The sequence below is a fragment of the Malus sylvestris genome, chromosome 9 (genome assembly GCF_916048215.2).
Source record: "Malus sylvestris chromosome 9, drMalSylv7.2, whole genome shotgun sequence".
NCBI classification, from domain to species: Eukaryota; Viridiplantae; Streptophyta; class Magnoliopsida; order Rosales; family Rosaceae; genus Malus; species Malus sylvestris.
In genome coordinates, this window is record NC_062268.1 from 9,658,113 (window position 1) to 9,680,085 (window position 21,973).

Here is a 21,973-nt window from a genome sequence, read left to right on the forward strand (position 1 = left end):
TATATGTGGGACAAAGTTGCAATGCTATATTTCCATCTGGGAGGCCAGCTGTGTGCAAACTAAATGGGGAAAATAAGAAAAATAGACTCACTATCTAGTCTTAAATTGTATGATTCAAACTCAGCATTCCAGGAGCTGGCCCAGAGCATAGCCAGCCATAGAGACTGGAGAGTGATCCGCTTAATGACTGCGACGACTCCGCGTTCTCTCAGCCCCCAAAATTAGTCCAAAGTATGGAAACTTTGGACTCTACAGCTTTGGAGTTATGGTTATGGAGCCTACGTAGATTTGGCTTAACATGCCAAGACATACGTGGCAAAAATCCTATTATGTCTTTTAAAACAAATTAATTGGCAATACAAATGATAGCCAATGCAAGGTCATCTCTTTTATTAATGAGGAATTCATTCTAAACAACTAGTTAACTCAAGCAACGAATGAGTGCGAGTTTAATTTTCTAAAACCAATGAAATAATGAGCGCATGGTTCATCTCAACCGGAAAAGAAGTAATTTAACAATCTCTAACGGTCTTAAGAAAATTTAAAAGAGCTCAAAACTTACCATTGAAAAGTTAACTAGCATGAACATTGAACAATGTCATTAACACCCACAAACATTTTACAGCCAAGGTCAGTCCAAATTATGATGCGTATACAATTGTTAATTCGTCACGAAGCTTACTACAAAAATATCGTACTATAATTTGAACAAATTTATATAATATATGAATTATTGCACGTAGTGCATTAGATCGAATACACATAACATAATTTGAATGAATCGATACGCACCATAAATCATGGTAGATAGTGTATCGGATGGGATAGATCGATTTACTTTCTTTCCACATTTTCCCTTTTCTTTCTTTCCCAAAGCGCAAAAGTCCTCCCCACCGTCCACAAACAAAGCACTGCTACTAGTCTCAAGCGCACAGTAGACACAGTTGTAGTTGCATGTCGTTTTGTACTTGTCCAAAATCTCTCTCTGTCTCGTGCCTTAATAAGCTTTCACCTGCTCAACAACTTTCAACACGCACAGAGAGTAACTCTTATTTCTATCTTCTTTGTTCCAGCGTATAAGAACTTTCCCAGATCCCCACCGGACCTCACTCACCTCCCACCCCAAAAATAGCTACTCTCTCTCTCTCTCTCATCACACATGGGACCCACTCCCCAACAACACCAAACTCCCTTGAGCAGCAACTGAGAGAAGAGAAACTCCAAACACCATTCATTCCCCCTCTATAAAATCCCCCCTCCCCCCAGCCCCTACCAAAGATTCAATCTTTCAGCATCCAAAAGCATCAAATTCCGGACCAAAGAATACCCGGATTCTGAAATTCTCAAACTTTCAACCAAAATGGCTAGACTTGGTCTGATTTGCCTCGTCCTTGCTGGGTTCCTTCTGGTTTCTGCGATAGCTACCGAGAAATCCGATGATTTGGGCAGAGACACAGATCACTCTGCTTCCATTGCGGCAGAGCCGTCGTCGGATTGTGAGAGCATGGAAGAAGGCGTGGTGGCTGAATCTCCATCTTTGCGGCGTTTGGGACCTGCTGAAAAGAGTGAAAAGAAAGCTGATAAGTCGGTGGCCGGTGGAGGTATTATTATTGGCGGGCTTGTCACTACCATTTTTGCAGCTGTCTTCTGCTACATCAGGGTCACCAGAAGAAGGAGCGGAGTTCGGTGATTAATTAAGGTTTTCCGATGGATTATATGAGATTATATGAGGATTAGTGTAAAGGGAGGATTTTGATCCACACAGATACACGGTGACAAACAGAATTAGTGAATTAGTGATTTAGTTTAGTTAAATTTATTTCATTGGTTTTGTTAGTAAGGGTGGGTAGTTAGTATTTATTCTCCCTATTATCTTATTTATCAGTTTATATTTGAATTGTAATTTGAATTTCAAATGTAATTGTTTAGATGAGATAGGACTCCCATGAAACGACGTATATCAGCATTACAGAATGACAATCAGAAAGTATACATGGTATTCGAGCCTTGATTTGTTTTTGAAGGCAGATTTTTTGCCCTCTTATCTCCATCTTTTTTGTTGATATAGTCACGGCTAAGTCACGTTAATATTTTATATTACTATTTCTTTTAATCTTATTATCTTTATAAAAAAAATATATAAAATGTTGACATGATTTAACAGAAATCACATAAAACAGAAGGACACAAAAAATGAAAGAACAGAGAATCTGTCTCCTTTGTTTTTTTTCCAAGGCTTCCGCAACCTCCTCTTCCTCGATCACCATTCCCAATATTTCTACCTTGTTTTCTATCAAACCATCTAAAACCAATTATCTTCCATGGGGGGATAAATTTTTCTAAGTACTCGCCACATATGCTTACATGAAGTTCCCCACTAATAAATATTTGACACATGTGTCACTATTTTTTAAGTGACTGTTAGGGTTAATGATTTTATTAAAATACCTATTTTATCCTTATATTTATTCTCAGAAAATAATTAAAAACGAAAGAAGAGGATGAGATTCTTCCGTCTGCCATCAGCAATTGATAGATCGGGATTGGCGACGCCAGATCTGAGTTGGAGTCACTGCTGACAATTCCTAGGTTCCATGTAGAAGTAAGAGTGGGAGAGAAAAAGTGGAAATAAAAAAGGAGAAATTCAAAAAGAGAGAAAGGATGGATGAAGCTAGTAAAATCATCGGCCGGTGATGAAGGTGGGTGCATTGGGTAGTTGATCAGTGTCGTAAGATTGAGGGTAGCAGTGAGTTTCTGATTTTTTTTTTTTTTTTTTTGAGGTTATTTTGAAGCAACTGTCATTTTTTTTAGATTTAAAAGACTTAAAATATAAAGGTGTTAAGTGATTATTGGTGGAACTCCATGTCAGCATATGTGCCAGGTATTTAGAAAATTTTCTACCATGGGAGAGTCAGGTGAAGCCATTTTTAATTGGCCAGAATTTCTAGCGTTTTGTTGATGGATTGTATCCATGCCCTTCTCTGGTCATCACTACCACTGCTCCAATTGCCTCTACATATTTTAATACTTCTACAATTCTTCCACCAGTGATCACTACTTCTCCAAACCCCGAATATCTTGCCTGGTATCAAACTGACCAAACTCTTGTTAGTATGCTTCGAGCCACCCTCACTGAGGCGATTCTTTCTTTGACCATTGGGCTTTCTACTTCTCGTGAAATTTGGGAGCATCTTCGTCAAAAAATTTCACAACAGTCCTTTGCTAATGCCACTCACCATCGATTTCAATTGTTTTCACTTCAAAAGGGGACAAAGTCCATTGCAGATTATCTTGGCAAGGCGAAGAACATTGTTGATCAGTTGGCGTCCATTGGACAACCTGTTGCCAATGAAGATTTGGTGTCTTATGTGCTTCGCGGTTTAGGACCGGAGTACAGTGTGATGGTGGTGATGTTGACTAATTTTCCTCCCTTCCCGCAATTCAATGATCTGCGTTCTCGATTGCTTTTCTTTGAGTCACAATAGACTGTGTTTGCAACGCCCGTATCTGCTCCTTAGGCGTTCTATTATGCTCGAAATGGTTGGAATGGTCCCTCAGGGGACCGTAATAATGTTGGTGGGCAAGCTCATTGAAACCCTAGTGGTAATAGTGGTTCTCGTGGGTTTCGCAAACCTGGTGGCAATGGTTGTCAAGCACAAGAACCTGCCATTGGTGGGGCTCAACGTGGTAACTCCCCTGCTCTTGGACTTCTCGGTCCTTCTCCTATTCTCATGGCCTTCAGTGCTGGGCTTGCCAACAATATGGTCATATTGCTATACAATGCCCTCAAACTGCTTGTGGAGATGATGACTTATCTCGAGCCTTTGTGGGAATGTATGTTGCCTCCTTTATTGATCCTTATTGGTATCCGGATACCCGTGCAACCCATCATATGGCCAGTGATGCTCGTTCTATGACATATGCTACTGGGAATGGTCAACATGGTCAGGTGATTATTGGTAATGGTGATGCTCTCCCTATTGCGCACACTAGTAATATTTCCTTTGAGTCGGGATCCTTTATTTTCCGTTTGTCTCAAGTTTTATATGTCCCTGCGGTTCGTAAAAATTTGTTGTTTGTAGCATTACAGAAGTTACTGAGAATCAGAAAATTTACAGGTTTATTAATTATGAATGTGAATATTATTCTTAAATATGGAATTTCGATGAAAATATCGATATGTTTTAGTTTCTGCATTTGAATAATCTAAGTTTTTTCAAGTATAAGTTGAATGAGGGATTCTTCAGTGCCATCAAATTTTTTCTCAACATTTCTCTTGTCACGTGAGTCGTGACTAAGTCTACAAAATATTTTTAGAAATCTTTCTAGAAAGATAAAGATTTTCACCGCCATAGCATGTTCGACTACTAATAGATCGTGGTTATGTATCATTAACCGGAGACACCATGTTATGAGTGAATATTTTTGTGCAAACCGTTCTTAGATGAAAGGTGAAGCTGTTTTCTTTCGCTCTAAGCAACGAAAGAAATTCTCATAAATCTGCTCTGAAATCTTTACCCGATAATATGATGATATAATTTTAATTTTGAAATCACTTGTGGTCTGCAAAAGAAAAAAAACTAAAAAAAAACATGATTGTGTCATGGCTCATGGGGTTCCAAATTAAAGTGTTTGATTGCATCACGGACATGAAAAACTTGAGTCCTTCAAGAAAGTGGGATTTTTATGGCAAAGCACATGATTTTGTATATAAAGTTAAGGGTCGTGGGGTCGGTGATTGACACGTATTTATAAACTTAACTTTTCTTAATTTTATTGTCATAAATTTAATATGTGTCAAATAACGACTGTGGTCACAGAAATACCAAATCTATTTTGGGTGCAGAAAATTTGACCTCGTGCCTGTGCTATGCTGCAACCGCCTTTGCCAATATTTGGGTTGTTGGAACTACATATTCCTATTTTCCTCCTACTTTTTCTTAATGTTTTTTACTTTATTAGTTTCTTAACCAAGTTATATTAGTTTGATCAGTATGTATGTAAATAGGAATCTTTTTTTGCTTATATTGGTTTAAAGTAGAATATTGCTCGTATATAGACCATGAATTTACTAATTTGATATTTGTAATTGCCTTCATGCATACCTCAACCCCGATTGATACATCTCCTCTTTTAAAATGGGGATTTAGGAGCATTGATTTGAATTTAGATGACGAAAGTGATAAACAATTTTGGCTATTTCCTAAACGTGTATATTTCTCTTTCTGTTTTGCATATTTTCTTTTTCTGAATCACTCGTCGAATTACAATAAAAAGAGCGAGATATACTTTGATTGTAAGCAAAAATTTCGTATAAATTGTACATTATACTTACAAATACTTTGACCTTTGAGCAAGTCACCAAAATATTGAATAGGGGAAGGTTGGCGTTTCCCAACCTTCATTCAATACGAGAGAGTTCACATATCTCTTGGGGTTGACTGAACTTTAACAAAAAGGGATAACAAAAACGAATGAGGATCCTCTTTGTGAGAATTCTCCGATCACATCAGTTTATCGTACATCGTACGGTTAGTTTTCGTCAGATACTGTTTATATTTAATTTTAAATAAAAAGATTTACAATGATTTTTTTACTGCACAATATATGATGAACATATGTGATTGGAGGAATTTCGAGATCCTTACAAAGAGGATCCGGAGATGATCCTCATTGAACAAAAACTACTCAAGCAATTGTGATTGGACCACTATCGAACAGATACAAACTTCTAGTCAAGTCCAACTAATTTAGTGAAGAAATTGTTGGGAGTTAACAATTTTTGGGAAATTAGGGGCTTCGCATGTGCTTATAAAGATTGAGCTACTGTCTATATTGCTAATTGATTTTATGGTAAAAACTCCAATTTTCTTCATATTATCAAAGCAAGTTAACCTATGTGTGAAGTCCAACAGTCATACGTGTTCCACATCACTCAATTTGTGTTATCCACCTGCTAGGTTTAAAAATTCGCCCTATGTGAAGGGCTTGTTGAGAGTTATCAATCCCACATTGAGGAAATGAGAGACCTTGCATGTGCTTATAAGAGATTGTGCTACTCTATTCCCCATATTATAAATTGATTTTATAGTGAAACCCCAACTTTCTTCATTCACCATGTGTTAGCTCAGAGAAAGACCCATATCCAAGTAGGATTCAAGACATTCTCTCTCATTTAATTTTCTATAAAGTAGTGAGCCATATGAAATTACAATTTCATCAAAATACTAATTTCTTGTTCTGTGGTTTGGACGAGTGGGTAAGGTTAGACCTGTAAACGGGTCGGGTTTATTGGGTTTGGGTCGGGTTCAATCCGACCCGTTAAGCTAACAGGTCATCCGAACCCAACCCGTTAAGCTTAACGAGTCACCCGAACCCAACCCGTTTCACCCGTTAACCTTTTTTTCTTTCCCACGAATAAGTTGCTTTGACAGCATAAATGTAAGCCAATCCACAACTTCCCTTCTTGACCTCCATTTAAAGTTGGCACTATTGGAGCTCTCAATTCCGTGCACTTGCAAAAACTCCTCAGAAACAACATAGAACATGTGCCTAACACTCATCTCAGTACCCACAACTGCAAGAATGGATTCTCCAGAAGAATCCTTCAAGAAATAGTGAACCACACGGTTGCCCCTCTCCTGCGAAACAAAGTGCTCTTTCCACTCCACGAAAAAGTGACCATTTCCAGGGATTTTGACCGAGCGCACAAAGAGGGCTTAACGAAACACCAGAAACCTACTTCATGTTCTATTAGGACTGTTGAAATTACACAAAAGTCCTTACTAACGGGTCTTAACGGATGGTTAACGGGTTTCGCGGGTTCACCCAAACCGACCCGTTATTTAATGGATGATTAACGGGTTAACCCATTAACCACCCGACCCGTTAACCACCCACCCGAATACTAATTTTAATGGGTCGGGTGAGAAATGCCAGGTCTAGGTAAGGGGGCCGTCCGATTGTAGGCACAAAACACCCCCACAATCGTGTCTACAGCCAGACAACCACATACTCTAATTGTTGCCAATTGTGTCTCCAGCTGGAAATCCACATACTCTGATCGTCTAGACAGTAGAATTATTTTGAAAAAAAAAAATCAGCCGATGACTTCGCCACGTCAATCACCATTCGGACAGTAGAATTGAACTTCAACTAAAACCTTCTAAGCACTTGAATTAAAGCCCATCTCAAATTCATATGAGTTGGGCCTCCCTCATAGGCCCATTAGCTTGGTCTCTTTGCCATAAAACAGTTAGTTGCATTCAACTATAACTGTTCTCTGTTTTTCCCTCCACTGCAACACTCACAAATCCCGAAGCATTCCTCTCTCTTTCTCTCTCTCTCTCTCTCAATAACCAAGCTCGAATCGTAACAGCAATGGCGCCTCCCTGCACTCGCTGGCACGCAGCAGTCTACTTCTCCATGGCTGTAATCTTGGCCTTCATCGCAATCTCCATGACTCTGCGGTCACAACCCAACAACGAGTCCTCCCAATCCAGACCCATCAGCCGCTTCGTCTACCTCGGCGCCTCAAGAACTCTGAGACGAGCTGGCTTCACCGTCATCGCCACCCTTCTCCAGCTCTCGCCGGAACTCTTCTTCTCCTCCGCAACCACCACCCTCTTTGCCATCAAAGACTCCGCCATCTCCAACTCCTCCCTCCCGCCACGCCTTCTCAAAAACCTCCTGCGGTACCACACTTCTCCTCTCAGGCTTTCCTTCGAACACCTTGTGAACATGACTCAGGGTACTTGCTTGCCGACCCTGTATCAGAACAAGAAGATCGCAGTAACCAAAATTGATGAGAAGGAAAGATCGGTGGAAATCAATCACGTGTTGGTGTCGCACCCGAATCTGTTTCTTGACGGACCAATTTCGATTCACGGTGTTCTTGGCCCGTTCTCCGCTTTGGATCCGAGAGATGTTAATCAGGGTTGGGATATTATCCAATCGCCTGCCTGTGATGCCAATTCCAATATGGTTTCTGATGTTCCTGATGCCAAGAACATGGTTGAATGGTCCCGGATCATCCGATTGCTGAGCTCGAATGGGTTCGTTTCTTTCGCTGTCGGGCTGAACTCTGTTCTTGATGGGATTCTTGGAGATCATAAGGGTTTGAAGTCTGTGACAATCTTTCTTCCGCCAAGCTTGGAGCTTGAAGCGTATCCTTCCCCTTTGCTCGAGAAGATTGTGAGGTTTCATATTCTGCCTCAGAGGTATACAACCAGAGAGCTCGAATTGATGCCTGCCAGAACACTGCTCAGGACCCTGCTTCATGATCAGCCTCTTGAGTTCACTGGGACTCTGGATTTCATGAAAGAATTGGTCGTTAATGGAGTGAAAATCGTGGCACCTGATATCTTTTCTTCAAATAGGTTTACTGTCCATGGGATCTCCCGAGCTTTTGAGCTGGATCATCTGCCTACTCCAGTGAGATAACGTGGCTTCTAATCAACGGGTGCCTGTAACAGTATAACTCCGTCTCATCCTCCTCAGCCAATTCATATATGAAATCATGCAAAATCCAAACCTTACAAATACTTCTAGTTCTAGAGTAACTTGAACCCTGAATTACGATGAAGGATGAACCGCTGTACTTTTGTCTTTGGTTTGTGAAGCAGTATGTGATAAGAAGTGTAAATCCTCAATTGATTCAGTGCATAGTTAAATCACTGACTCAATAAATAGTTAGTTTTCAGCCTCCTGTAACTGTTGGTTTGGTGCATGCTTATTTGTTAGATGAATGCTATGAATCAAAGGCACAGAACACAAACCAGAATCTGTTTAAAACACAAATCTTGCAGATCTGCACATCATTCATAAAAAATAACGAAAGACAGAATGACAACTCAGGAAAGTAAGAAAAAAAGGGGGGGGGGGGAATATAGATTATCCGTCGATCAATCAGTTACTCCACACAATCTGAGTATTCCAACAGGCATATTAACCAGAAAATATAACGCTAAAAATGAGGCGAACCATTTCTACTTTGTAACAAATTGCTAACCTCTGTCCAAGTTGTCAAATCCAATGCTTGAAGACCGATAGAATTTTAAGAACCTGTAACTAGGTCGACTTAAGAAACCAGGTGTCGATATGAATGATAACCTTCGGCATTAATCATCACCAAACCCACCAAAGAAGATTGTATCATCAATGTTCATGGGTCAATTCACATTCAGCATGCCTATAAGTCCAAGCTAGTTTCTAACAAGTAGAATGCCCCTAATTGCACATATCATCAAGATCTTACATAAAAAAGAAAGCCGGTGTTTGTGATTTCAACTAGACAAAGAAATTGCGGCATCACTGGTCGTGCTTGGTCAAAAATGAGGGTTTTGATCAGATAAAACAGAGAAACCTGCCCGAAATGATGAGACTTGAGAGCAAAGCAAAGCATACATCACATTGAAGCCATTCACTCTCATTACCATACTTTTCCACAACAGTTCCAAACTTAATCTACATCCATTCGAGTTCTTCCGCAGTTGCTTAATTCGTTTTCAAATCACAAATTCAAATCATAAGTAGCTCACTAACACCAGATCCTAAAGAGAATTACTAATTCACACACCAACAGGAATTCGAAATCAAAAACAAATGCAATAAACATCTAATAGAGAATTACCAAAAGGAAATCAAGGTAAGCGCTTAACTTTCATAATAATCCTTGTCATTCTCAATCCAGTCAATGTAACATTAAGAGCACCAAGAAACCTCGAATTCGAAAACAAATCCAAAATCTCCCTAATCTCCTCATCCCCACATTCGTCCACAACCACCACACACAACCCACCGGCCCTCACCGTCCTCTCCATCTCGGCCGCGAACCGGTTCGGAAACAATGCCTCGGCAAAATGAGCACTGAAACCCAAATCAAACACATTATCGAAATAAGGCAAGTTGTGGGGATCGGCCCGGCTCACCAGCGGAGGCGATTCGAGGAGCTCAATACCGGTGACGTCGGCGACACCCAACTGGGTCAGCGCCATGACCTCATGGCCGGCGCCGGCGGAGGCGCAGAGGACCTTGGACTCGTTGTGCAGGAGACCCATTTGATAAAATGCGCGAAAGAAGTTGGAGAAGGAGCGGACCTTGTTCTGCCAGGTCTTGGTGGACCAGAGGCGGTTGTTCTTCTTGTGGAGAGGGAGGATCAGGCGCGGCGAGGCGTCGCAGGAGGATTTGGGGAAGCGGAGGTGGGGCTTGGGGGGAGAACCTGGTGCGACGCAGGTGTCGGGGGTTTTGAGGAGGAGGAAGACGAAGGTGACGGTGCCGATGAGGATGGCGGCGTAGGAGAGCCTCTTCAGGAATATCTCGATGTGCCTCTCCATAACGGAGGAGACCGGAAGCAAGCTTTGTATCGATGGCGGGTCTGAGTAGAAAACTGGATCTCCGTTTGCTGGAAGTCGTTACACTTGTCGCCTTCTTCGGCTGTTGAATTTTCTGAAAAGCCCTCGCGTTTGATAAAATTGCATCTCTGGCCTCTTCTTTTTGCCTCGATTTGAATTTGGCCACCGTAATTTTATCTTTTTATTGAAATAGCTATTGTATTTTATTTTCCTTGCATATATTGAACGAGCTCACGTCATCGTGATGTTTTGCTCCGCTGATGACATTTTAGGTGTAAATTTTCTTTACGTAACATAATATTACTGAACTAAGATACCACATGGTAGTTTACAACACTACATTTGGCGTAATCTATTTCTCCCAAATATCAAACTTAATCAAATTCTACCGGATAAGAGACTTGTAACTTAAGTAATTATCAGTGTTCTAAAAATCGGCCTAGGCGGCCGCCTAGGCGCTGGGCAGTGGCCGGCCGAGGGGATTAACGCAAAATCGGGACAGGGATTAGGCAAAGCAGCTGCATTTTTCTGGGTTTCTTCTGGTTTTCGTTCAGTTTGGCGGAAGAGGAAGACGAAGATGAAGACGTTCTCTCTCTTCCTTTCACACCACGTGACCACACACTCTTCTTATTTAATTTTTTTTCTTAGTTTCTCTCCAATCAAATTTGTACAGCTAGCATCAAATTGCTTGCTTTGTGTAAAAAGCCATAGGCTGTCAGTTCGGTTTGTGTGTCAGGTTGAAGATGTCACCATTAAGTCTTGGTGCAGATTGCAAAGTTCCCATGCGTCCACATCCACATATTTGACATAAATTAATGGTAATGATGTGTGTGCCCTTTCCACATCCACATATTTAACAACTTTATTTCTCTTTATATTCAACATAAATTAATATGATCTCTAAAAAATATTATTATGAACCACCATATTGACATCAGCATTTTATGTTTATTATGAACCATCAAACCCAATATTATTACTTTTATTTTTAAAAAATTAGATATAATCATTCAAAATGTTTTAAGTTATATGGCATATCTGCTTAATGTGTTTTTAAAATTTGAATTTGTTAGATACTTTTTTTGTATTTTATCATTGTTTTATTATCTTATCCATGAATTTTATACAAGTATAATTTTTTGGAAATGTTAATATGCACTTATTTACAAGATATACAAGAAATTTACCTAAATCCGCCTAGGCGCTAGGCGCTAGGCACTAGCCCGCCGTCCGACTAGTGCCTAGCGTTTTTTAGAACCTTAGTAATTATTTACTCATTCATACGATATTCTGTATTGATCTATATTACATCAAAGGAAAAAAAATCACATCTACCAAATAGAAAATTAAAAACCAAAATACAACCTCATTCCCACAAACACAATGTCGTGTCTAGATCTTATTACAAACTTGGGTTAATCTCTGTTTACTACCCTGAAGTTTCGTGGTTTTCAACATTTGGTACATGAAGTTTTTTTCATCCCAGAGTCATACCTCAAGTCTTAATTTTGGGACAGTTTCGTACATTCCGTTAGTTTTTCTGTTAACTGATGACGTGGCGCTCACGTGGGCAATGACTTGGCGCCACGTGGATATTAAAAAAATTAAAAATAATAAAATAACAAAAAATTAAATTTAAAAAAAAAACTCCATCTCTCTCTTTCTTCCCCCTCTTCGCCCTCTCTACCAAACCCTAACCCCAAATTCCAACCTCCCACACTTCCTGCAATCAACCCTCATCGTCAGCCACACTCCAATCCAACCCCATTGCCTTCTTCTTCAATCATCGTCACTCTCCCCGCGATCGCGACTGCAACTGAATTGCTCCCGACGTAAAACCACCGATCGTGATCGTATTTTGACATCGTCCTCACCAGATTCTCCATGAAGAACACCGTGTCATCGTCGCCAAAGACGAACCACCTCACATTCGACTCGCCGCGATCGACGACCTCCTTGACCATGCGCACCACGCGGATCGCGGAACGGCGCCCTCCATTGAAAGTGTACGGAAAGCAGGAGGTATCACCGGAGACGACGACATGAGCGATGGACTTCTCACCGGATGAGTCGATTGGTGCACGATCAAGAAACGCGAAGGCGTGGATGGAGGCGGGGGAGCACCAAAGGCGGAGGTATGGCTCACGGCGAGACCAGGAGCTGGAGGAGGACGTGACGGCGAAAACGAGGTGGCTGCGTGTGGTGGGGGAGGAAGTGTAGCGGGAGAGAATGGCTGGCAGAGTGTGGAGGAAGAGGAAGTAGAGGTTGAGGAAAACAGAGAGGAATAACATGAGGGCTTTGAAGTGGGCGAGGGTTAAGGTTCTGGGCATTACAGACAGGAAGGGGAAAAAGATATCGATATCGGATTGCTTTGCCGGCGGGGTTGGTTTTTCGTTTGATTTTCTGGTACATTTAAAAAGTTACAGCGAAGATGATGAACTAGTTGCAATCGAAGGCGATGGGGTTGGATTGGAGGGTGGCTGGCTATGAGGGTTGATTGCAGGAAGTGTGGGAGGTTGGAATTTGGGGGTTAGGGTTTGGTAGAGAGGGCGAAGAGAGGGAAGAAAGAGAGAGAGAGTGTGTTTTTTTTTTAATTTTAATTTTTGTTATTTTATTATTTTTAATATCCACGTGGCACCCAGTCATTGTCCACGTGGTGCCACATCATCAGTTGACAGAAAAACTAACGGAAAACTTAACAGATGTACGAAACTGTCCCAAAATTAAGACTTGAGGTATGACTCTGGGATGAAAAAAACTTCATGTACCAAATGTTGAAAACCACGAAACTTCAGGGTAGTAAACAGAGATTAACCCTACAAACTTACATAAATACATCCCATAATTCCATATTTCCAGCACATGACACTATCACCATCACTTTCATACATCACATGTCTACTTCAATCACTTACCTTTTTCCAAGTAAGGAGTGAAGAAATGAATATCACCAAGTCGATCATTAGTTGGTGAATTCCCATCATACACCAAATGGCCCTCTTTCCCTTTCCATTGCCCGCGGGCAAACGCACACCATCCGTGAGGGCCGGGATGATGGCCTGAGCCTAGACCATCATCCCACTTCTTCCACAACAATGTTTCTGTGTCCAATGCATAAACCTCGGCTGCAAATTTTCCAGCACCCAAGTGGCCCAAGTCACTAGGGTCCACTTCCCCGCCGTATATGATTATGTATTTACTAATTGCTACGGTAGAAAATACTCTCCGAGCCGTTGGTTTCTTGCCATTTGTCCCAACTTGGGCCCACTCACCATGGGCTGGATCAAGGATGTGTACATCATCCACTTCCTCTCCAGCGAAGCCATACACAACCCATATTTTTCCTTGGACCTCTAGCAGGCCCGCCCCACCCCTCCTCTTCAAGTTGTCACCCGGATTTGGGTATTGGATCCACTTTTGATCAACGACGTTGTAGGCCCATAGATCATTGAGCGGCCGGCAACACCACATCCGCCAAAGATGTATACGTGGTGGTCATCGGGGGTGACTGAGTGGTAACTCCGGTGAGGGGGCCCGGTGTCCCCACTTGAAATTAGAGTCCACTTGTGCGTGGATGTGTCAAAGGAATAGAGCTCATTATGTTCATAATCCCTACCTCCAAATACATAAATAATTTCTCCAACAGCTATTAGTGTCACACCAACACATGGCGGTGGGACATCCCTGGTTCCTTCAATCACATACCACGTCTGCTACTTGACGTCGAACACATGGAGCTTGTTGTCTACCGGGACACGTGGTGTGAATTCGCCTTCGAAAACATAGGCCTTCTGTCCTACTAGGGTAATGGCATGTGAGCTTCTAGCTCCAGGACCAGTCCCCTTTTGATCAAGCTGACACAATGATACAGTATTACTAATTGGACAAATGCAGAAGAAACTTTCGGGGTTTTGATGCATCTAACCAAGTAAATGGAAACAAGCAAATAATATGTTAAAATTGGTGGGGAAATGGAAGTCATGCTAGCATCAAAGTCACATGTTGCCACAAACTATATATCAATTGGGATCACACTACATGTTATACTTTGACGACATATATGAGATTCTGTGTTATTATTTGGTATATACATTGACATAATGAGTGAGATATTCATTTGATGTAAACATGTAAAAAGTCTTATCTCAAAATCCCTCAAACGGTAAATATAGAGTAATGAGTTAGAATTAAGATAAGTCAAAAGCTTGATTCTGTTCAACATCACCTAAAAGAGTGTATCTAAAGTCTGATCCAATCTATTAAAACATATTATAGTTGTGACCTCTACATCAAATCATGAAGATTTTCAAGTATTTTCATTGATTTTATGAAGGATGGAGATAACCAAGATAAGCTAATCATGTAAAAAATCCAATCTTTAACCCTAAAATTATATAGGAAGATTTTAGGTAAATTTTTGAGTGAATTATAAAGGATTTTGCTGGAGTTTAACTGATTTTTAGAAATTTCATATAAAATTTTGAGTGGATTGTCTCAAATTTTTCAGGAAGAGAGATGAAATTTATGAATACTTAAAATACACAACGAAATCTTTTTAATTTTCTCGAATTGCCCAACTTTTTAAAATTCTTTAAAATCAATTTATAATTAAATACACCTACAACGTTATAAACTCTTTTAAAATCTTGATTGAATATACCTAGACTTTCATATGATTACTTAATATCCTACTGAATATATACCCCCTAGTTTTGTAAAAAGAACTAAAATATTTCAAAATCTCAATTGACTACCCCTGATTTAATTAGGGTTTATCAAAATCCTTGAAATGAAGCTGATGATCTAAAATAAAATAGATGAAAGAAAGTGGTGAAGGGAACATACCTTGATCCATTTGCCTTGAACCAGAGACATGGCTGGAGTGGAAGAATAATGGAAGAGAGGAGTGTAGGACTAAAACTGAGTTTTGCTGGGTTTCTCAATTGCTTGGAAATCTGTTGGAACACACTCACTCGCACGCACACACGTATAACTCACCAATCACCATGCCAATTTGTGCCTTGATAAGGCCATTTTTTGTGTGCTCCTAATTAGGTTAAGTTGCATTTCTTGCCCTTGTAGTTGATTCATTTTCCAATTTGGTTCATATCACTTTTATATTCACCATTTTAGCTCTGTAGTTTAGTATAGTTTGCAATCGAGTCCAAATGTTAATTATCTCGAATTAGTACATTAGATTCGATGGGGAAATAATATACAATTACAACATGTGTGAAGGCATTTTTTACTCTCCAAACCAAAGTTCCAAATCATTTGCAATCAACCCAATACTTAATCATTTTGTCTGTTTCTCTTAATTCTTAACAATTATAGACTTGAAGGACTTAATTTCTAACATGACGAGAAATTTCCAAAATTAAAATGATTAGGGGCCAAATTGAAAAATGGGTTCCAATTCGAGGACCAAAAATGTGATTATTATTATTATTCTTATTATTATTATTTTGCCCTGGTAATGAATTACCAAAAATGTGGTTTGACCTTGAGATTAAAGGCATGGGATGTGCCTTTTTGATATTTTATGTAAGAGAAAATTGTAGCAATTATCCCTCAATTTTAAACCAATTTGAGCAATATGGTATTTCAATTAAAAATTCATGATCATTAGTCTCTTAACTCATCAAAATGTGCAACTATAGTCCTTTTCATCAACTCCGTCAAAATTCTGTCAAAATAAGTCATGTTGGAAGGATCATCCATACAATTGAGTTAAAGTCGATGGATCATTGCTTTAAGTGGGTTAACATTAAGAGACAATTTCTCTAATTGTGTTAGAGTTGAAGAACCATTTCTCCAATTGGTTTAAAGTTAAGGAACCATTGCTATATAATTTTCTCATTTGATTTTCCATATTTGCTCCTTGATTTAGCCTCACATGCGTGGTACACGACTTATTTTGACAGAAGTTCTAGCATAACAATATCAAATTAACAATTATAGATTTGTAGGACTTAATTTCTAGCATAACAAATGTTACTTTTCCAAAATTAAAAGGATAGGGACCAAATTGAAAAATAGGTTCCAATTAGAGGACCAAAAATGTGATTTGACCTTGAGATCAAAGGCATGGGATGTGCCTAGACCTGGCATTTTGGACTCAACCTGTTAACCCGATCCGTTAATATTAGTATTTGGATGGATGCTTAACAGGTCGGGTTGCTAACGGGTGAACCCGTTAAATTGAGGTCACTTTGGGTCAATCCGTTAGACTTGTTAGTTGATGATGTTTTAGTAATTTCAGTAAAGTCTTAACAACAAAAAATAAACTTTATGCAAAAAATAATAATAATAATTGTTAATGGGTGAAACAGGTGACCCGTTAGCTTAACGGGTCAAGTTCGTGTGACCCGTTAACTTAACGGGTTAGATTGAACCCGACTCAAACCCAATAAACCCGACCCGTTTACAGGTCTAGATGTGCCGTTCCCATATTAAATTTGAAATGGATTTGGATGAAATATCATTTTTGGTTGTGGAAAAAAAATCAATTAATCAAATTGCCTCTTATATTTAAATATTTTGTGAAATCAATTAATCAAATTGCCTCTTATATTTAAATATTTGATCAAGGTCATCTTTACCCATCATGGAGACTTGGATGAAGAGGTATACATGGATCTTCCTCTTGGATTCACTAGCACTTTCGATATGGCAAAGTATGTAGGTTGAGAAAGTCCCTGTATGGATTGAAGCAATCACCAAGGGCATGGTTTGGCAGGTTCACTCAATCGATGAGAAATTATGGGTTCAAGCAAACTCAGGCTGACCATACCTTATTTCTTAAGCATAATAGACGTAAACTTACAACCTTAATTCTTTATGTGGATGATATGGTGATTACAGGTAATGATGTCGAGGAAATTCAAAAACTTCAAAAGTATCTAGCCAAGGAATTTGAAATGAAGGACTTGGGTATTCCGAAATATTTCTTAGGTATTGAAGTTGCAAGATCAAAGCATGGCATTTTTCTTTCTCAAAACAAATATGTTATAGACTTATTAACGAAGACTGGGATGTTAGCTTGTAAACCTGCAGACACATCAATTGAGCAAAACCATAGATTGGGAGACTATCATGATCAAGTTCCGACTAACAAGGAAAGATACCAAAGATTAGTTGGGAGGTTGATTTATTTGTCTTATACACGACCTGACTTAGCCTATGCTGTAAGTGTGGTGAATCAATTTATGCATAGGCCAAGTGAAGCCCACATGGATGTTGTACAACGCATTCTTAGGTATTTGAAGGCTACTTCTGGAAAAGGCTTAATGTTTTCCAATCATGGACATCAAGAAGTTGAAGGATACACTGATGTAGATTGGGCTGGGTCTGTAACTGATCGTAGATCGACTTCTGGATACTTTACATTTGTTGGAGGAAATCTAGTTACTTGGCGCAGTAAGAAGCAACATGTAGTGGCTAGATCCAGTGTTGAAGCTGAATTTAGAGGTATGGCACACGGCGTGCAATAATTGTTATGGCAAGATTTTGTTGAGAATTGGGTTTCAATTCTACAAAGCCATCAAATCTTTATTGTGATAACAAAGCTGCCATTAGCATTGCTCATAATCTAGTTCAACATGATCGTACTAAACATGTTGAAGTGGGTAGGCACTTTATTAAGGAGATGTTGGTTGATGGTACCATTAACTTGCCTTATGTGAAGAGTGATGACCAGCTAGCAGATATTATAACGAAGGCAATGTCAAGTAGGATTTTCCATCTTTCACTCAACAAGTTGGGCATTCGAGATATTTATATACCAACTTGAGGGAGAGTGTTAACTGAAGCAACCATTGTTGACTAAAGAATTAGGAAATCATACATGAAATCCATTGTACTTAATAGAGTAGTTGTAAGCAGTAAATTTAGATATAGGCAGTAGTTTCATAGCAGTTTTTTATGACTTCTTGTACTGGTTTCATACCTGATCATCATTGCTTGTATTCCTATATAAATCCTCCGATTGGGAGATGAATATATCAAGAAATTAACTCTATTTTGGCATATTATCAGACTAGAAGTCAACGTTTCTACTGAGGATCACCGGTAGCCAGTAGGTTTCCCATATCCCGGCTGTTATAGTACAGGTGGCAACTTTTTCCAGAGGATGTAGTTGTAGCCAGCGCAGTAAAACCGACATAGTCCCTGTCCGATTTTGCCAAGCATATTTTTGCTATATTGTCAAAGAGTTTGTTTTCCTTAACAAAGGGTTGAGCTGCATAGTCCGCATATGGCATCCACTGAAAAAATATTCCCAGAATAACACATTAGAATAGTTTTGAATCACGTTAATGATACCTTGTGACACTTGGAAGACTTGGTCGCATCCTCTACCACTAAATAGTTTAAACAAGATTAACGATTATACTCTATGGGGGATTTTTTCTGTCCCGGGAAATTACCTGGGCTGCCTTAACCTCCAAGTTCTGCAATTGGATGTCGAACGATGTTGGGGTCAACATGCAAACAATGAACAAATCTGACTTTTGAAAGAATGACTTGTGGCTTTGCCTGTAGAGAGATGGAGAGAATACAAAGAGGGGCTTCTGTAGAAGTATATACAACGCTTATTTAATCCGAAGGCAAGTTTCTTACCTAAATGCTAAAACCTCCACGAACTCTGTATCAATTCCTGTCTCTTCTTTAACCTCTCTAACAGCAGCTTTGCAGATATCCTCACCCTGTCGATGGATACAATTTTTAATCCATGATGATAACGTATTTGAATATTATTATGAATTTGCTATAGTTGTGCTGGTGTTTTTACTCACTTCATTGACAACCCCAGTTGGCATCTTCCACACATCTGTATTGCTGAATCTGCCACTTAACTCCTGAACCACAAGCACCTACCCGAGCGAACAATTTTAGTAGGCAAAGATAGATTGCGGCAATGCAAACATGATGTTGTAGGAACAGACTTCAATATAAGAAACTTACAGAACTATGTCAAGGTGAACTACAAGTGCTTTATCAGAAACATGACAGCCAATCCTATTTTCTGATTTAGAACTGTTAAATTGTCTATGCAAATACGAACGCAATATGCATCTGTCATGTATATTAAAAGAAATTTTCCTTTTAAGTTTTCGATTACTATGAATATCATTACTCTATCTCTCTGGTTATCTAATCTAAAAGCTAATAACCACCACTGTAAAGTACATAAAAGGACCAATTCATGGCTTGAAAATCTCTTTTAAATAGTAGGTAGAGCGAACAATGTTAGAAACTTTTCACTATTTTCTCGTTAAACAGAACCACGAAAGCAAAATGTTAAAAATTTGAACTTTCATTTTTACATGTCATATATGTTCAGAACAAAAGGGAGCCTAGATTCATGTGCAGAAGGTATACCTCTCTGTTACCGTTCATGACAAAAGCGCCAATGCCCACTCTGTGCGAAGCATTTGCAGGGAGTCTATCATCAGTTTCGGGAATCCAACGTACAAGCATTAAGTAATCTGATTCAGCATGGTGGTACCTAAATCCTTCCTGCACAAGTAACAAAAGAAGCCCGAGTGTTGTCGGACATCAGAGAACAAAACAGCTATACTTAAGTATGCAGCCAGCCCGAGTGTTGGTGCCGGATTGTGCGATTATACTAATACCTTTTGTCAAGAACATTGAAAAGAGAAAAGGATAGTTGATAAAAACAATAAGACTACTAGACAAGTTACATTCCTAACAGCTTCAAATAATTAATCAAGAATATCTTTGAGGTAATTCAGAAGAGCTAGGCCAGTAGAATCTCTTGTACCTTAACTGCGGCATCAACAAGATTTGACAGTTCGATAGGCAATTTGATCCAAACGCCCTTCTTCCCCTACAAAACACAAAGTAAACAACCTTCATCGTCAGCATCAAGTGAAACACAAGACATTTAACGAGATCGAAGAAAGGCAGGGCCTTATTTATGTTTTCATAAAAGTATAAATTTATAAAATTTAGTTAATAACAAGGAAATTTAACTAAAACTGGTGTTTTTGTTTGAAATTAATGAGGAGGTTTAGGTTCAACACACCATGTTTGCTTATTTAATTTCCAATTTTTACAAATTTCTTTTCGTAAGTATAAATTTATAAAATTTGGCTAAATGATCAAGAAGTTTAATTAGAAGTAATATTACTTGTTTGTTTAAAATCAACAAAATGTCCTGAGTTCAAAATGCTATGTGCGTGTTTATTCCTTTTCAATTTTCACAAATTTCTGTTTGATTGTTAATTTCTTTTTAAATACTAGCTAGTAGCTATGTGGGTTGCAATTTTTTAACATTCATTCCAATTCAAGTCTAACCTTCAACAAAGAGTAACGTGTAGACCAAATCTGCAAATCACATGACATGTCATCAAAGAGTTTAAAAGTTCAGATAAAAGAAGAACAAAATTCATCATCTATTTACTTGTAAGCCCTGAGTTTTTTTTATTTCCTTCTCTTGATACAAAATAAATTAGATTTTCTGTGTTTCTAAATTATTTTGAATTTGAAGTGTTTTGTTAAGTATAATTTTATTGAAGTCTTATGTGTGAAAATAAATAGTCATTTTTTTGTTGCATTGCCCGGGCCTAAAAAATCTCAGGATCAGCCTGAAGAAAAGAAAAGCAACGAATACAAACCTTTTGCCTCCATTGCGATATGGAAGCCTGAAGCAAGGAAGTGAAAACCGCAGAATCCATAGGTTCGGTCACGTCCACAACAACTCCTCCATATGAATTATCAACTGCAGCAAGCAACTCAACCTGTTCGACTTCATTTTCAGGCACAGCTTGTTGTGCAACGGAGGATGAATTCGTTGAAACCGACATGGCTTGAATCAAGTGTGGAACTTTATCTTTTGAATCTGAAGGAATAAGCGAAAGTCACACTTCAACATTTATTTCGACCAACCACTACAATTCCTCAGAAATAAAACTCATGCGTTTCAATTGCTAGAAAACAGAGGATGACGAATAAGTAGTCACTCCATTATTTGACAGTTCCATGTGATTACGTTAACATGATTTTTTTATTTTAATTATTATTAGAATTTTGATCATAAATAGTTTTTGAAATTAAGAATCGATCAATGTAACCTAAAAATTGGTGTCACAAATCAATGCAGTTATTCCGTAACAATTCCGCAAAACTTTTAATGAAAGTACCACGTTGAATTGTGACATTCATTTTCAAGTTACATTGATCGATTTTTAATTTCATAGACCAGATAGACTTGTCAATTTCATGGATCATTTGGGATAAAATCATAAAACCCTTACTATTAGTAAGGGAGGGAAAATCCAAAACTATTACAATAACGGTAAGAGCAGTTTCAAACTCAGATGTATGAGTAGAATTCCTATACCCTATCTACTAAAATATTAAACCACACATGTTTACATAATTTAATATTGCTCGAATAAAAGAATATAAAAATAAACTTGAAGCCCACCTTTGTGAAAGCCAGGCAAGGATGGTGAAGAAGGTGAAAGAGTTCCAAAGCAAGGCCTTTTTGTTAAAGAATGATGATGAGCAACAACAGAAGACGCAGAAGAACCTTTGTCTGCAGAAGAAAGATATGGCAAAAGCTTGGTGGTGGCTCTCAACCTCTGCATCAACAT

General features: G+C 38.9%; 4 protein-coding genes and 1 pseudogene across 4 annotated transcripts; 2 read left to right on the forward strand and 3 right to left on the reverse strand.

Annotated features, from left to right (window-relative positions):
* The first annotated feature begins 7,355 nt into the window (after window positions 1-7,355).
* LOC126583309 (fasciclin-like arabinogalactan protein 21) lies at window positions 7,356-8,712 on the forward strand. Its single transcript, XM_050247649.1, has one exon. It carries the CDS (start codon window positions 7,381-7,383, stop codon window positions 8,440-8,442), a length of 1,062 nt encoding a protein of 353 aa, XP_050103606.1. The 5' UTR covers window positions 7,356-7,380; the 3' UTR covers window positions 8,443-8,712.
* A 694-nt stretch (window positions 8,713-9,406) lies between these two features.
* On the reverse strand, window positions 9,407-10,542 carry LOC126583310 (uncharacterized). The gene has a single exon (XM_050247650.1). The coding sequence runs from the start codon at window positions 10,332-10,334 to the stop codon at window positions 9,642-9,644; it is 693 nt and encodes a 230-aa protein (XP_050103607.1). The 5' UTR covers window positions 10,335-10,542; the 3' UTR covers window positions 9,407-9,641.
* Window positions 10,543-11,613: 1,071 nt separating this feature from the next.
* LOC126634407 (nitrile-specifier protein 5-like) lies at window positions 11,614-15,311 on the reverse strand (annotated as a pseudogene).
* Window positions 15,312-17,104: 1,793 nt separating this feature from the next.
* Window positions 17,105-17,845, forward strand: LOC126633773 (uncharacterized mitochondrial protein AtMg00810-like). The gene has a single exon (XM_050304332.1). The coding sequence runs from the start codon at window positions 17,105-17,107 to the stop codon at window positions 17,843-17,845; it is 741 nt and encodes a 246-aa protein (XP_050160289.1).
* Window positions 17,846-18,223: 378 nt separating this feature from the next.
* LOC126634339 (nudix hydrolase 2-like) lies at window positions 18,224-21,973 on the reverse strand. The gene is made up of 8 exons (XM_050304856.1): window positions 21,805-21,973; window positions 20,993-21,216; window positions 20,137-20,202; window positions 19,734-19,871; window positions 19,148-19,225; window positions 18,972-19,057; window positions 18,779-18,887; window positions 18,224-18,616 (listed from the first exon to the last, which is right to left on the reverse strand). The coding sequence occupies exons 1-8, from the start codon at window positions 21,971-21,973 to the stop codon at window positions 18,407-18,409; spliced, it is 1,080 nt and encodes a 359-aa protein (XP_050160813.1). The 3' UTR covers window positions 18,224-18,406.

Excerpts from the sequence above, each read along its gene's own strand:
- LOC126583309 (XM_050247649.1), top strand. The coding sequence starts at position 7,381 with ATGGCGCCTCCCTGCACTCGCTGGCACGCAGCAGTCTACTTCTCCATG.
- LOC126583310 (XM_050247650.1), bottom strand. The coding sequence starts at position 10,334 with ATGGAGAGGCACATCGAGATATTCCTGAAGAGGCTCTCCTACGCCGCC.
- LOC126633773 (XM_050304332.1), top strand. The coding sequence starts at position 17,105 with ATGAGAAATTATGGGTTCAAGCAAACTCAGGCTGACCATACCTTATTT.
- LOC126634339 (XM_050304856.1), bottom strand. The coding sequence starts at position 21,973 with ATGTTGATGCAGAGGTTGAGAGCCACCACCAAGCTTTTGCCATATCTT. Across the intron at positions 19,226-19,733 it reads TCATGAACGGTAACAGAGAG|GTGCTTGTGGTTCAGGAGTT; the intron begins GTATACCTTCTG and ends TCGCTCGGGTAG. Across the intron at positions 18,617-18,778 it reads TGGAGGTTAAGGCAGCCCAG|TGGATGCCATATGCGGACTA; the intron begins GTAATTTCCCGG and ends ATATTTTTTCAG.